This window comes from Jatropha curcas, chromosome 11 (assembly GCF_041381405.1).
Source record: "Jatropha curcas cultivar XTBG-Jc1 chromosome 11, XTBG_Jcur_1.0, whole genome shotgun sequence".
NCBI classification, from domain to species: Eukaryota; Viridiplantae; Streptophyta; class Magnoliopsida; order Malpighiales; family Euphorbiaceae; genus Jatropha; species Jatropha curcas.
This window is the reverse complement of record NC_143161.1, coordinates 7,801,895-7,817,463: the sequence shown is the minus strand read 5'-3', so window position 1 is coordinate 7,817,463 and position 15,569 is coordinate 7,801,895. Positions and strand designations below refer to the sequence as shown.

Below are 15,569 nucleotides of genomic sequence, written 5' to 3'. Positions count from 1 at the left end.
GTAGTTTGATCTACCGCGTCCATTTCCTCTGGTTGAATTTCTTCCTCTTGATTCTGTATGCAAGACTGAAGAAGTTGAAGGTTCACTTGACTCTCTCCGTCGGATCTCTTCACTGAGAACTAGGTCACGAACATCATCAAATTTTAACTTCTTGCTTCCGGACGAGCTACTCACAGCTGTGACAGTAGCATTCCAACTTTCTGGTAGGGAAGACAAAAGTATCAATGCTCGTACCTCTTCATCAAATTCAATTTCAACTGAACTCAATTGGGTTGTCACTGTATTGAGTTCATTGAGATGTTGGGCCACCGATGCGTTTTCCGTCATTCGTAGATTGAATAACCGCCTCATCAAGTGAACTTTATTTGCGGCCGATGGCTTTTCGTACATATTGGAAAGAGCCGCCATAAGACCTGCCGTGGTCTTTTCTTTTGCTATGTTGAAGGCAACATTGCGGGAGAGGGTTAAACGAATAACCCCGAGTGCTTGTCTGTCTAGAAGATTCCAATGTTCTTCCTTCATTGCCTCTGGCTTTATTCCGGAGAGAGGTTGGAAAAGACCTTTCTGATACAGATAATCCTCTATTTGCATTTTCCAAAAGCCAAAATCTGCACCATCGAATTTTTCAATTTTCCACTTTCCTTCATCTGCAGCCATTGCTCCCACTCGAGTCTAACTCCGCCTTGATTGTTAGTATACGTGAATAGTAACCGTACACGTGAATAGTAACCGTATACGTAAATAGTACTATACGTAAATAGTAACAATATACGTAAATAGTACTATACGTGAATAGTAATCGTACAAGTGAATAGTACTATACGTGAATAGTGCTGGGCTGAATAGTCACGGGTTCAGCAACAGTAACGCCAACAGTACTGTTCACCACCAACTTTGAGATACTGTTTTACTATTCACCACTAAGTCGATTCTGCAACGACTTTCCCAGCGGACAACACCGATAGACTCGTCGTAATTTTCTCGTTGTCGTGGTATATTTATTTTTAAAATATATCCACGAATCCGGTACCGCTATCTAACCGGCTGGACCTGCCGAAATCTTCGGCTATGATACCAGTTGTTAGGAAATTACGCAAAATTTCCTATAAAGCCAGATTAGTGAGAATGCCAAATAAAAGCGGAATAATAACACACACACAAATTTGATAACGGAGTTCGGCCAATTCTGCCTACGTATCCGGAGCTGCTGCAGATCTTTTACTAACAGGAGAAAAATTATACAAAGTGTTTACAACACTTATAACCCACAACTCACAAATTCACCCAAGAAAATTACTCTCAATTTTCTCTCACCAAAGCTTTTCTCTCTGAACTCTAGCTAATGGATTTCTATCCGACAATGAGTTGATATAAAACACTTATGGAAGTGCTCTATTTATAGATGCAGAATTTGGTGGTTGGCCAACCATCGCCTTCACTTTATTTGGTTGTTGGCCAACCATGCATACCGAATTTTGACTAACACTGTTTCCTAAGCTGTGTGTTGTTCAATGGATATTGATCGGCTTTAACAAAGCTTACATATTTGAGAAGAAGCAATGGCTTAAAAAGGAGAGAAACCAACGGCAGCTACATACTCTTTCTACTTTATTTCATGCAAAAATATCCAAAAAGTTTATATATTAAAAGTACTCTAAACTTAGGAAGCCTGCAAGTGAGAATTCGTCTAGATTCTCTTCTCTTCTGTAAGTTCATCAACGGTAAAGTTGATTCTTGAGAGCATGATGGTGATAAATTCAGGAGAGATAGTGAGTATTATTACTGGAGAGGAATCGAGTAATGTTCAGCAAGAAAGTCACCCGGTTTCAGAGGAGAATGTAACTATTACTAGAGGAAATGTGTCTGAAGGGGAGAAGCAATCCTATGTGATTGATATGAAATGTGCAAGTGGTGGTGGAAGTACTATGGATTGGGATAAAGAAAGAGTTTGTAGGATCTGTCACTTGAGTTCTGAGGGATTGGTAGAAATCAATTCCTCTACCTCTCGTACCGATCTAATTCGACTAGGTTGTGGGTGTAAAGATGAGCTCGGCATTGCACATGCTTATTGTGCTGAGGCCTGGTTTAAGGTAAAGGGAAAAAGGTAACTTTTCTGTTGTTAAAAGCAGTCTTAATATGAGATTGTATTTTATGATTCATTGTTTTAATAGAAAGATTGGATTGGTTGAGACTCTAAATCATTAGTTGTTTATTATATATCTGGTGTTTGCCAATGAAATGGGGTATGCTGTTCTGCAATTTATCTGAATTTCAAAAAGTCTATAAAGGTCATTATTTCAAACATGATCTGAAGTTCAGTTTTTAAGTTTGGTAACTCCTGGAAGAAAATAATGTTGTTCTGCTGTTTTTTCCTTTTCTGAAAATGTTGGACTTTTTGGTCTAAATGAAACAAGAGGAGAGAAATTCCTACTGAATTGTAAGAAAAAAATTTTAACCTGCCGTCTTCTTCAATTAACCATGGCATTTCCCATCCAAGAATATAATAAAGAATTTCGGATGTTCTATATTGAAATGAATCATGGGTTATCAATATGAACCAAAATTCTTAATTTTGTTCTTTCAGAATTCGTGAAATTTGTGGGAAGGCAGCACAGAACATTACAGTTGTTGGTACCAGTAGCAGGTTTATGGAAGACTGGATTCAATGGAGATATACTGGTACCAGTAGCAGCTCATCTGATAGGGGTACTGAAAGTTGTTGGCGGAGAGAACTGTTTTGTTACTTTCTGATGGCGTGCCTGGTGATAGCTTTTGTGTTCCCATGGTTTTTGCGAATGGACATGCTTTAAAGGTTAGGAAGCTCTCTGCTGTGTTGTTTTTCTGGGGTAATGTTTCTGCTCATATAGCTTACTTCCTCTGATATCGTGTAATTCATACTCCGCAAGTTGGTAGAATTTTTTAAAATAACTAAAAAGCATATATCATTATTTAACCAAAGCAAGTGACAATTCCAGGCAGTTGAATTAGCATTGTAGCAATATCAGAGTTTAAAGTACTTATTTTTACAGTGAAAATGTATCCGAGCAAGGAAGCTCTTTGTTGTGCCATAATAGCTTCGATGACATTCTTCATAATCGGTTACGGTGAGTTATTTATCTCTCATACTTTATTGTTTATTTATTTATTTATTTATTTATTTTGACAGTCTAAATTACAATGAATATAAAAAATTTATAATTCAATTTACATAGGAATTGAATTTATATTATTTTTCTTTTTAAGAAAATTATGATTTAGTTAATGTACTTTCATAGAGAAAGTTTCATATAGAAGGCTACTAAGGATAAGGAACCTAAATCTCCATCTAAGGCAACAAAATCTTCAAAGAAAGCTTAAGCCATTTCGGTTGTTATTCGCTTATGGTCTTATTGTATGTGATTTAGAGGATATTTTGATTCATAATGAGTTGTGTTCATTGATTTCTCATTTTTTTTATATTTATAGTATATAATTTCTTTTTTCTCTTTGGAAACTTTTAGCTATTTTTTGTTTTTTCTTTCAATATTACTTTTGCTTTAGTGTTGCCCGAGGACGTGCAAAAGCTAGGTGTGGAGGAATTTGATGAGCGTATATATTATATATTTTAGTCTAATTATACTTACTATTTTTGCTGCAACTTTATACCTAATTTTGAATTATTAATGTTTATTTATCAGTTAGGTATAATTGATGCAAGTTTTGTGAATAAATGCTTTAATTTGACTAATTACCAGTATTTTCATAATTCTGACGGTTGTTGTGTAATTTAGGAATTTTTTGGGCTGTACATGTCCAAATGTCGTGCTATAGGACCCATTTGAAGGTTAAGACATACATCTATAACTTTTATGAAGGTCTCAAAGTGAAATGACAATATTTTGTGAGTCAAAAGCCGTAATGAAATCGAATTACAAAGTCAGACTCGGGTTGGATTTATATCAGAACCAGTTTGGATTTTTAATCCATAACTTGGGTTGTAGACCTCAGATTATACAGGGTCATGCTCGTTAGAAAGTGGGATGAAGAGTAATATTTTGTATGAAAGGGTCAGAGGCCGATTTGATAAGGAAACTATTTAAAAATAACCGTGAAAGCATTGAAAGAAATCCACCTCATCGATTCAAATATTCTTTTCATTAATTTTGGGATAGTTGTTATCTCAATATTTTATCAGAGAAATTTTTCTTTTTTCTATTTTTCTTTTTATTTAAGTACGGATAATTCTTGGAGAGAGTAGTTAGTTTTATTTTCTTCTTCGTGATATTTTAGTCAACCTCCACCCTTTCTATTTTGCAGAGAATAAAACTCACATCAACATTAGAATTTCACACAAGGAGAAGGTCGTTTGATAACCTTTTACTACACAGCCTTTCACCTCAGCTGTCAAGCAAAAGTTTTTCGTTAAAAAGCCTCTAGCCTACAACAGATTACAAGAATTTATATAGACAGAGACAAATGCAATTATAAACATAGGAAGAACAAAAATAGATTTTGAAAACAAAAATAAAGTGCAAAACTATTTTTAAGAAAATGTTATTACCAGTTTTCTTTTGTCTTGAAAAATCTCTTGAAGCAAATAGATGAAAAGAAAATAAAGAGGGTTGAAGACAAAGTTTTGAGAGATCTGAAACTCTGACTAATGAACTCTTACTCTTACAAAAACCCGTTTAATGTTTTTCTTTTAAAGAGTATCTTGACTTTTCAAAAATAAAAAGATATAAATCTTTTACAAATACTCAATTATTAGTTAGCAAAAATATTTAAGTCAAAATCTTTTTCATTTAGGTAAGTAGAATTAAAAGAGCAAAGATTTGACTTTTCTTTTAAGGTAATTTTTGGAAAATATCTTAAAAATGATTTTGAAAGAGATAAAAATAGATTTTGTGCTTATAAGGGAATATTCTCTCTATCTTACAATATATCCTAAGATATTAACCACTATAAAAATCTTCAATAATTTTCATGGTTTTCAAAGAATCTGGGGGAATATACTCGTCTTATCAACAACATCTCGCTTTGAATGATGAACTTGGGGAAAAACCTGTATTAGATCATAGAGAACACAATTTATTAAATGTGGTATTATTGGAAAAAAAGGATCTTCCGATGGTTTATATATAAAGACCATTGATGAGCTCAAATCAATAGTCTCAATTATTTCTTCATCCACCAATATTTTTTCTGCTTGTTTTCATTTGAACTCTTACCCAAAGTCCCTTCCAACTGTATCTCACCTTTTTTATGGTCATTAATAATCATGTTTGGAAACAAGAAATTGAGATTTAATCCGTCTTCAAAAGAATAACATTTTTCACATGTAGGCTTTACTTCTTCTAAATATGCAATTTCCCATGAAATTTCCTTAGGATTCACCTTGCACTCATCATCTTGATATCCATAATTGCCATAGTTATCAATTTCGTTGCTTGTACCTCCAAATTCTTTATTGCTGCTTGTTGGATTTTAAAACTCTCGCAAGTTTCATTCATAAATTCAATGTGAGATTTAGTAAGGACAGCAATCAAATCCTCTAAATTCTTTTGCTTTTCTTCTTCATACTCAAAATTTTGAGGATATTGGTGATTCCAACCTTGCAGTGAATGATCCCAATGCCAACGGTAGTTAAAATCTGCCATATCATTTAACATGTAAAATAAATCTTTGTAGCTGCTTTCCAGAAGGTGAATATCGGTTGCAGAAAATCCATTATCTACTCAACTTCTAGTTTCTTCATCTAATCCACAATAGAATATGTAAGTGAGATATTTATTTGTAAAATTATGACAAGGAAATCTCTCATTAAATCTTGCCCAAGAGACATAAAATGGCTCTGAATGTTGTTGAATAAAACTTGTGACTACTTGTTGATGAAACATCTCAAAATACTTCGTAAGAAAAATAAAAAAAATCGATAAAATAAAGAAAAACTACAAATAATATAAACAGATATTTCAATTAACGAACAAAAAAAATGTCTATATTAATGATAGGTTAATTAGTATTGATATTGGCAACACCAATTCTCCGGCAACGGCGCTAAAAACTTGACAGTGCTTTCGCAAGTGTACGAAATCGCTACAAGTAATATATGATGAGTAGAATATCGTTCCCATGAGGACTGTCTACCAAGTACCAAAATTATGTTAACCTATTATTATTTAAACGATAAATGAAGAAATTGTTTCAAGAATTTAAATTCAACAAGTAAAATAAGATGAAATCAAGCAAGCAATTATTGATTAAAGAAATCAAGGATTTAAAACTACTAGGGATTTTGAATTCACTTAATTCTATCCAATTTATTTTATTAGTTCATTAATCAATTTTAATTGTTCAAGTAGGGGAAATAACTCCAAAATCGCTAACAAGCTCTCCTGATGTATTATTAGCTATTTTAATTTCGTTTAACTACCTATCTTCCAATAGCACAATCAAACATGAATTAAATCATTAAGTTTTGTAGTTGTTTATGAATTCATAGATTAAAGTTGTTAATTCATGAAAACCCCCCATGAGTCAAACCATATAGTTTCCGCATCAAGTTGTTATTCTCATGTGATTCATCAACTCTTTCATATCAAAAATCCTTCTTCTGATAGTGATTAATGAAATAAATCAATCCAGGGAAAAAACTCTGCCTGGAAGCATTAAGTTTATCAATAAATCATAACTTGAACAAAGAAAAACAAATATAATATTATAAATTGGAAAAGAAATTAAGCTTCATTAAATCCCTAGTATGAGAGTTTAGTTAGACATAGTACTTAAATAAAACTCAATAATACTTAATAAATATTCCATAATCAATAAGAATAATGAAAGAAATCAACAAGATTAAGAGTTTAAAAATAAGAACTAGTTAACAGTTGACTTCGGATGGCTTCCTTGAACCTTTGCACAACTCTTGAAATGCTTGAACTCTTGAAGAAATAAAATTATGTACAAGACTAAGGGAATGGTATGAGATAGGATGAGATATGGGATCAGATGAAAATGGGACGCTATGGGATTTACTCTCCCTCTCTTTATATAGACTTATTGGGAGAGAAATCCACATGGTTCAGGGACTAAAGTCCACCTTAGTTAGGTGATGAAGTTCTCATTTAGGCCTTAAATTTCTTTAATCATGAATGACGCATGTGCATAGATTAGGACTTGATTTGCATGTGAAGAAAGTTGTCCAAGATTAGCTCTTGAAGTTGGCGGAAATTGGTTGGCAATTTTGACTCAATTGAGCTCTTGGTCTTTTAGCACGGGCGTGCTAGGCTCTGAGTCTCCACTTGATTTTCCTTGATTCCAGCACGGGCATGCTGATGTGCTAGAGCCTGAGTGTTTTGTTTTATTGTACTCTTTTTTGTGCCAAAACCCTACAAATTTCCTTAACACCAAGTGAATTATAATTCAAGGAAGCTTTTATATGAAAACATAAATAAAATTAAGATAAAAACTAAATAAAGTAATTAAAAATACCAAAAACTCCTAATAAAACTATATTGAAAATACTATAAAAATAACACTATTAGCCACTGACTAATTTTCACGTGATGTGATTATATGAAGATAATAATATTTGTGACAAATTGCATGATCATATAACTAGTCGGAGGACTAAAATGATTTATTGTAGCATATGTGTGAATGTATGGGGTGAGAGGGTTATCTGACCCTATTCATTGAGTTTGGCACTCACCCTTGCCTACTATTTTTTTTAAGGTAATAGGAAAAAAGAAAAGTCCTATGGAATTCAACTGAGTTGAAATAATATTTATGAAAGACTGTAAATTATAGAGTTCCACAATTGTATTCCAAATGAGTTGTGAATGGACAAATAAAGTATATATGTTAATTATATAAAGTGCACTTTTGATATGTTCATGGAATAAAGTTGTTGGGCCCGAAGCCACAATTATATTTAGAATATGGATGAATTAATATAGGCTTTCTACGGGTCTCGGAGGCCTTAAGGCCACCCAGATCCTAGTGCCGGTCAGACCTATGAAAACAGGTCGTGACATACATACAAATTCATTAAACATAAAATATTATTATCTGAGTCTTCCAAATCACTATTATCATTATGATTTTTCTCCATTATTTCAAATTGAAGTTTAAATCAAATGTAGAAATTAAATTTTAAATTTCAAAATTTAAAATTTTAAAAATTTGACCAATTCAAATTAATATATGAAAACTAGAGTGAAGTTATTTTGCAATGTACAATTATAATTTATATAGATAATTTACTACAAATAAACTAATTTATTTAAAATAATTTATATAAATATTAAACTTTTGAATGGCTAACCATCGATTTCACCCTGAACTTCTTTGAATAATTGCAATTTTACTATAAAATAATGATTCATATCATAAACCAAATTTTGGACCCATGTTTTACTTATAGAATAAAATAAAAATACAATAAAAACTATTGTGCAATAAGATAAAGCAAGAAAAGAAAAAAAGGTTTATAATGATCAAATTGACATAGATGAAAGTTAACATAACAATGATATTGCTCTCTTTTATTTAATTTTATTATGCAATAAGCGAATTGACAATAATTTTATTCTCATTTATGAATCCAACATCAAACTCCGGCATTAGACATTGGGTTTTATTACTGCCTTACAAGGTTGACACTCCAACTCTAAATCGTCAATGTATGCAGATTGCGTTGGTGCAACAAGTTTTTAACCGGCACAACAACATGTTAGGCAAAAAGCATCACAATTTAAATTTTTGCAAGTCTTTTCGCATTTGATCATACATTCTTTGGGATTCGGAGGACACGGGCCAGGCGGATGCGGACAGTAGACTTGTGCGAATACGAGAGGCACCAAAGCCAAGAAAACAATGAAACAAGCCAGCACGATTTTCTTCTCCATCGCAACTGAAATTCTCTATCACGGTATAGATGTTTATTAAACTTTGCCTCAATACATGATAAACAACTATTGTTCTTATATATATATATAAAGTGGCAAATTGTAACATATATATGTTACTATATATGAATTGATTATTGTAATAAATACATAAACATTTTAATACACAGATTTAATCCTTCCTCTTTTCCATTTCGGATATCTTTCCTTCTTAGTTTCAATTGCAATTGATTATCTTAACATATATATGTTACTATATATGAATTGATTATTGTAATAAATACATAAACATTTTAATACACGAATTTAATTCTTCTTCTTTTGCATTTCTGATTTCTTTCCTTCTTATTTCAATTCCAATTAATCCAAAGGAATAAATGTCAATTTGGTTCATGAACTTATTTAGCAGAATAAAAATGTCTGGTTTGATATTTTGGGCCAATTTAACTCTTAAACGTGTATAAAATGATTAAGAAGATTTAATTTCACTTTTTAGGCTAATTTAACACTTGAACTTGTTTTGATTTTTATAAATTAATAATTAATTTAATTTTACATTATTAACTTTTTATCCCTTTTTGTCCTATACTAAAAACATTTAGATCAAACTTTTTCAACACTTATGATATAAATTTAAAATCCATAAAAACATCATTTTTTGTAATATATTGAATTTATAAACATGCATTATAACTTTAATTTATTCAACATGAAAAATGCATAGGTTTCATAAGCGATAACTTAATAATAGAAGTTAATTTTAAAATGTTTAAATTAATACATATTTATGAACTTAAAACCATCAATCAGGATAAAAAGAGATACAATATACTTCATATATCGTTTTTCTATATTTTATAATTAATTAATTTTTAATAAATTACACAGCTTGATCCCAACTACAGTTTTAATAAATGTCTATATAATGATTTTCACATTGTAAGTACAATTAAGACTTAGAGGTTAAATTGACTCAAAATTTCAAATATGATTTTTTTAATCATTTTAAATAAGTTCATGGGTTAAATTAACCTAAAAAATTAAATTGAATTTTTTTAATCATTTTATACAAGTTCAGAAGATAAATTGGTCCAAGAAGTTAACTCTGATCTTTTTTATCCTGCTAAACAAATTTATGGACCAAATTGGTCTTTATTTCTAATATGAAAGGATTTTAAGTTTTCATTAAATGGATTAGACTTTTCCTATCTATGTATCTATATGTAGTTCCCTCGAACGTGTGTGGTACGTTGCTTGTACCCGTTGATTTTTACACGTTGCGGGTAAATAAAGTTTGATTTATGTATATAATTTTTTTATTAATTTTTGTTATAAAATATAATATTAGGAACAACTTATATCACTAAAAATATAAGAGCATTTATAAATTGAAAAAAGAATACTTTAAGAAATAATAAAATAAAAAAAATTCAATAACTAAATAACTTGTTAAGAAAATAATGTATTTAAAATAATTAAAGCATTATTATAATTTGACGACCAAATTTTCGTAGAAATAAAATTATTTATCAATCAATTTAAATTTCCTTATGATAATTTTAAATTAATTAACTTAATTTTTCATATGTATTGTAGTATCACCAATTTTTTGTATTGCATAAATACGAGACAGCAGCATTTATGCTATTACATCCAAAAGAGGTTATGCCATACTACCAAACTATTTTAATCGAAGATACATGATTTAAAATATTTAATTTTGTAAAATCAAATATCATGTGTATTTTTCACCAAACCCTCACAAAGAAAGGATCGAACACTACGAAAGAAGCAAAAAAAAAAAAAAAAAAAAAATCTAAATATAAAGACAAATCAATAAACAATTAAAAAAATGAAAAACTTATTTGTTAGATGAAAATATCTGAGTTTATTAAAAGAGATTAAAAGATAATGAGCAATAAAAAAAAGTAAAAAGTAATATAGGGCCATAGCTGATTAACGGCGACAGCCCTAAATTAAAATTAAGATTTAATGGACTAGAGAGAAACAAGAAGGAGAAAATAAGAGTTTTTTACGTGATTTATCAGTACACTTTTAATCCTGGATTCAGGTAAAGTTATATATATATATATATATATATTATAATATTATTAGTGTAAAACTAATTATTCATATCATAAAGCAAACTGTGGACCCATGTTTTACTTATAGAATAAGATAATAAAACCCATCGTGCAACAAGATACAGGAAGAAAAGAAAAAAAAAAAAGAATTATAATGATAAAATTGTCATAGATGAAAATTAACATAACAATGATGTCACTCTTTTTTAATTAATTTTATTATGCAGTAAGGGAATGTATAACGATTTTATTCTTATATATGAATCCAACATCAAGCTCTGGTATTAGACATTGGATTTTATTATTGTCTTACAAGGTTGATATTTCAACTCTAAATCGTCAATGCATGCAGATTGCATCATTGCAATAAGTTTTTAACCGGCACAACAACATGATATACATAAATAAAATAAAATAAAATAATATTAATATAATAAAAATAATAAATTGATATTCTAATTAGAATAGGATTAACACAGCTTGTATCCGAACACTGCAAATAAGTCTTATTACCTTATTTTAGTTAATTAGTTTATGAGATGGCCCTCATATTTGCACATAGCCGCTTGAAAATTACTTTTTTTTTTTAAGAAAATAGATAGTCCATTGGTTTTTGTTACTATTAAAAAAATATAATTCAATAAATTTTGTATTTAAAATTAAATTAAACCTTTCTAATAGAATTTAAATTCAAATAGAAAATTATAATAACCAATTAAAATTAAACTTATTATTATATTTATAATTCAATGGATTTTCTATTTAGAATTAGATTAAACTACCTTTATTGACTAAATTAGAATGAGACTAATCAACCAATAAAATTTCAAGTTTTCTAATTAGAAAATGACTAAATTATCCTTATAAATACCAATAAAATTTTAGCTAGTGTCTCCTTACAAAATGCTTTCTGTTACAACACGGTCAACAACCACGTGAGTTTATTGGACTAACTCTCCTTTTTCTTTTTTAATAGATTAAATGTAAATTCTACTCTAAAGTTAAAATCTAATTGATTTATTGACATATATATTATAGAATGCATACTATTGTAAGAACGTTTTTTAATACCCCCCCCCCCCCACACACACACGTGTATATATATATTCATATTTTTTCAGAAAATTTCGATTTTTTTTATTTTTCTATATTTTGATTGGATGTTTGTATTTTTTTTTTAATTTTAAAATTGATGATATTTAGGTAATAGCAATATATTTTGAAATCTAATCTAACTTAGCAACTGTTCTATTTTATTTGGCACTTGATTTTAATTTTTTTAAAATTTTGAAAATTTTTAATCGCAGTTCTTAGATTTTTTCTTTATTTTCCTATATTTTTATTGAATGGTTATATGTTTTTTAATTTTAAAATTAATATTTAGATAATAACAATATATTTTGAAATCTAATATAATTTAACAATTATTCTATTTTATTTCGTATTTGATTTTCATTTTTTCAAAATTTAAAATTTTAAAAATTTTTAATTGGAATTTTTCTTTATTTTTAAATATTTTGATTAAATGGTTATATATTGTTTTAATTTTAAAATTAATATTTAGATCATAGCAATATGTTTTGAAATCTAATCTAATTTAACAAATATTCTATTTTATATGATATTTGATTTTCATTTTTTTAAAATTTAAAATTTTTAAAAATAATTTGAAAATCTTTAATTTTGCACCTATATGTGTGTCTATATAGAAACACGGTCAGTAGCTTAAATGAATAAGATAATTATTTTTGCATAAACATGAATAAGTATAGTTGATTTGAAGAGGGTTGAAAATCTGCTTTAAGGTAATTCATGCCATTACAGTCATATTTTAGCTAATGTCTACTACTTACAAAATGCTTCTTATTTTTGGCTATAAGATAATAGCAGTCAGCAACCACGTGATTTTATTGAGCCCCATTCTCCTTTTTTCTTTTATTGATCCCCATTTCCCTTTTTTTTCTTTTCTAAATTAAACTAGAAGTCTTAACACAATTTCTAAATTGCAAGACAAACAAAATAATCCATAAGAGAATATGATTCTCTATCATAAGTTACAGGTGGACATGAATTCATGAAAGACTATTTCTAATATATTATATATAAAAGAAATTATATATTACTCATTAAGGGTATCTCTTACAAGGATCAAAATAAAAACCTATAAGATCTTTCTCTTTAATCACTAATTGAACATTACCAAAAATAATCATATAAAAAAGTAATGATTTTTGTTATTTGCAAATTTTGTTCATCGGGTTCACACCTTCATTGTCCCATCTCAGCAAGTAATTGACCTCAGACAGCATTAACAGCCAAATTTATAAGCTTATCTGGTAATATCTAGTTATAGAATAATCCTATTAATATAATTGTCGGTTCATGTTTTCTATTTACCTGTTATAAAAAAAATAAGAAGTTGAGGAATCCAATCAAATTTAACTTTTTCAAAGAAAACATCTTTCAACACCTACCAAATAATTGCTATATATTTAACATTTTAATGGTATAGATTTTGATTCCAAGTTCTTTCATTTTAATCTTCATTGATAACTTTTTTTTTTTCTTTCGGTATATATCAATGAGTAACTGGACCTCAGTTCCGGCCCAATTCATCAAATGAAAGCATAATTCTAACTTGAGTTGGGCCGAAACAAACACAATTTGTTTTGTAAGTAATACCTCCCATATATATATATACATGTATATATTTCCGAAGCAAAATGATATGAGTTGGCACTCTATTATTTGAGTATTCTGTTTCATCTTTTTTTTTAGGAATTTTCCTTTTTTTTTATTTTTCTATATTTTGATTGGATGTTCATATTTTTTTCATTTTTTCAAATTTTTAAATTTTAAAAATTTTTAATTGGAATTTTTGGATTTTTTTTTATTTTTGTATATTCTGATTGAATGGTTATATATTTTTAAATTTTAAAATTAATATTTAGATAATAGCAATATGTTTTGAAATCTAATCTAACTTAACAAATATTCTATTTTATCTGATATTTGATTTTCATTTTTTTTTAAAATTTAAAATTTTTAAAAATAATTTGGCTTTTGAAAATATTTAATTTTGTACCTATATCTGTATCTATATAGAATCATAGTCAGTAGCTTAAATGAACAAGATGATTATTTTTGCATAAAATGTGCAGTTACTGCTTTTTTTTTTTTTTTCTTTTGTTAGTTTGTTGTATGTTGAATTTTTTCTCTTTCAATATATAATGGCAACATTAACATAGTAATAACAGTTACTAGATGTCGCAATTGTTAAGAGAAAAAATTACTTCGCGGTATCAATTGTAGCAATTAAAAGAATTGGTTAAAATTATTAAAAAGGCCAAAGTTCATCTTTTTTTTTTTTTTTTTTTTAGTCATTAGGCCTTTGTTTTTTATGTTCAATATATATTTAGACAGTTTTAAAAATTAATACCTTAAACAAAAGCCACCTATAGTTAACGATTCATGAAGTTTCTTTTTTTTTTTTTTTTTTTTTTTTTTCATTTTGGTAGTTTTATAGTTTGAGTAATTATTTTAATTTGTAAAAGCATATTTATGTTTATTGTCTTTAGTTCAGCTAAAAATGTGAGTTTATTGTTTTAAATTTATTAGTGTAGAATTTTTTTTTATCATTTTGAAATTTATAGAAAAAGTTGGATTAATAATTTTTATTATCATAGAAAAAAAAGAAAAAAAAAGGTAAATGACAAATATTATATTTTCATCGTATTAATTTATTTATATTTTTCATTCAAATTTAATTTAGATCAATAATTTATAAGCATTAAGCCACACATCTTACTGGCGTACCACTAGTTCTTTTGAAAAGTGATGCTTTTCCACTGAAATTTTTTTACGTACAAAAGGTGCTTTATGTATATGATATGATGCGTGTCGACAGTAATATGCTCTAACTTGAAATGCTACTATGTCAAATTCACAGAAGCAGAGATTACATTGGTTGCTTTGTTTTAAAATTATAACTGTAATTTAATTGCAACCTAATATGTTTTCTCGAGGAAGAATCAGAAATTGCCAGAAAAGAAACTAGTGGAGAAAGTACTTGTCTGGAGCTATCAAATAAAGAAGCTTGGCATGGAATGGCATAGAGGAAAAGGTTTGGTGTTAATTTTATATAAAAGGTTAAATTTAGGATAGGATTGTATTTTTATTGTTTCTTTTGCTATTGGAAGGTTAAATTAGTTGTTGCATTATGTATGAGCCACGGTTCATAGAAATTTAATTTCTAGCATGGTTATCAAATTTAATTTCTGGTATTGTTACATTATGCCACAAACTCAAGCTAGAGGCCTGTTAAGGAGGCGAACACTTCAGCGATATCAAGAAGTAGTACGGTGCGGGTTCCGATTCTGGTTCTGGTTCAATTTTGGTAAGAACCTAAACCAGAACCATAATTCGGTTATCAAATTTGGAACTCAAACCAAATGATTTAGGATCCAGAGCTAGAACCGAACTATAATAATTTACTAGCCAATTCCAACACATAGATAGTCATACAGTGAGTTATTTACCTCTCATACTTTATTGCTTATTTATTTATTTATTTTATCGGTGGTCTAAATTTTTCTTT

The 15,569-nt window shown here is 28.7% G+C and overlaps 1 protein-coding gene across 3 annotated transcripts; it reads left to right on the top strand.

Moving 5' to 3' along the window:
* The first annotated feature begins 1,476 nt into the window (after positions 1–1,476).
* LOC105641636 (uncharacterized) lies at positions 1,477–4,673 on the top strand. Of its 3 annotated transcripts, none has more exons than XM_020682465.3 (3): positions 1,477–2,104; positions 2,585–2,812; positions 3,030–4,673. In XM_020682465.3, the coding sequence occupies exons 1-2, from the start codon at positions 1,743–1,745 to the stop codon at positions 2,808–2,810; spliced, it is 588 nt and encodes a 195-aa protein (XP_020538124.2). In that variant the 5' UTR covers positions 1,477–1,742; the 3' UTR covers positions 2,811–2,812; positions 3,030–4,673. The 3 variants fall into 3 exon arrangements, with proteins under 3 accessions (XP_020538124.2, XP_037491111.1, XP_012081615.2); XM_037635183.2 differs by having other exon boundaries at positions 2,585–2,846; XM_012226225.4 differs by having other exon boundaries at positions 2,585–4,673.
* Positions 4,674–15,569: the final 10,896 nt, after the last annotated feature.

Excerpts from the sequence above, each read along its gene's own strand:
- LOC105641636 (XM_020682465.3), top strand. The coding sequence starts at position 1,743 with ATGATGGTGATAAATTCAGGAGAGATAGTGAGTATTATTACTGGAGAG. Across the intron at positions 2,105-2,584 it reads TTTAAGGTAAAGGGAAAAAG|AATTCGTGAAATTTGTGGGA; the intron begins GTAACTTTTCTG and ends TTGTTCTTTCAG.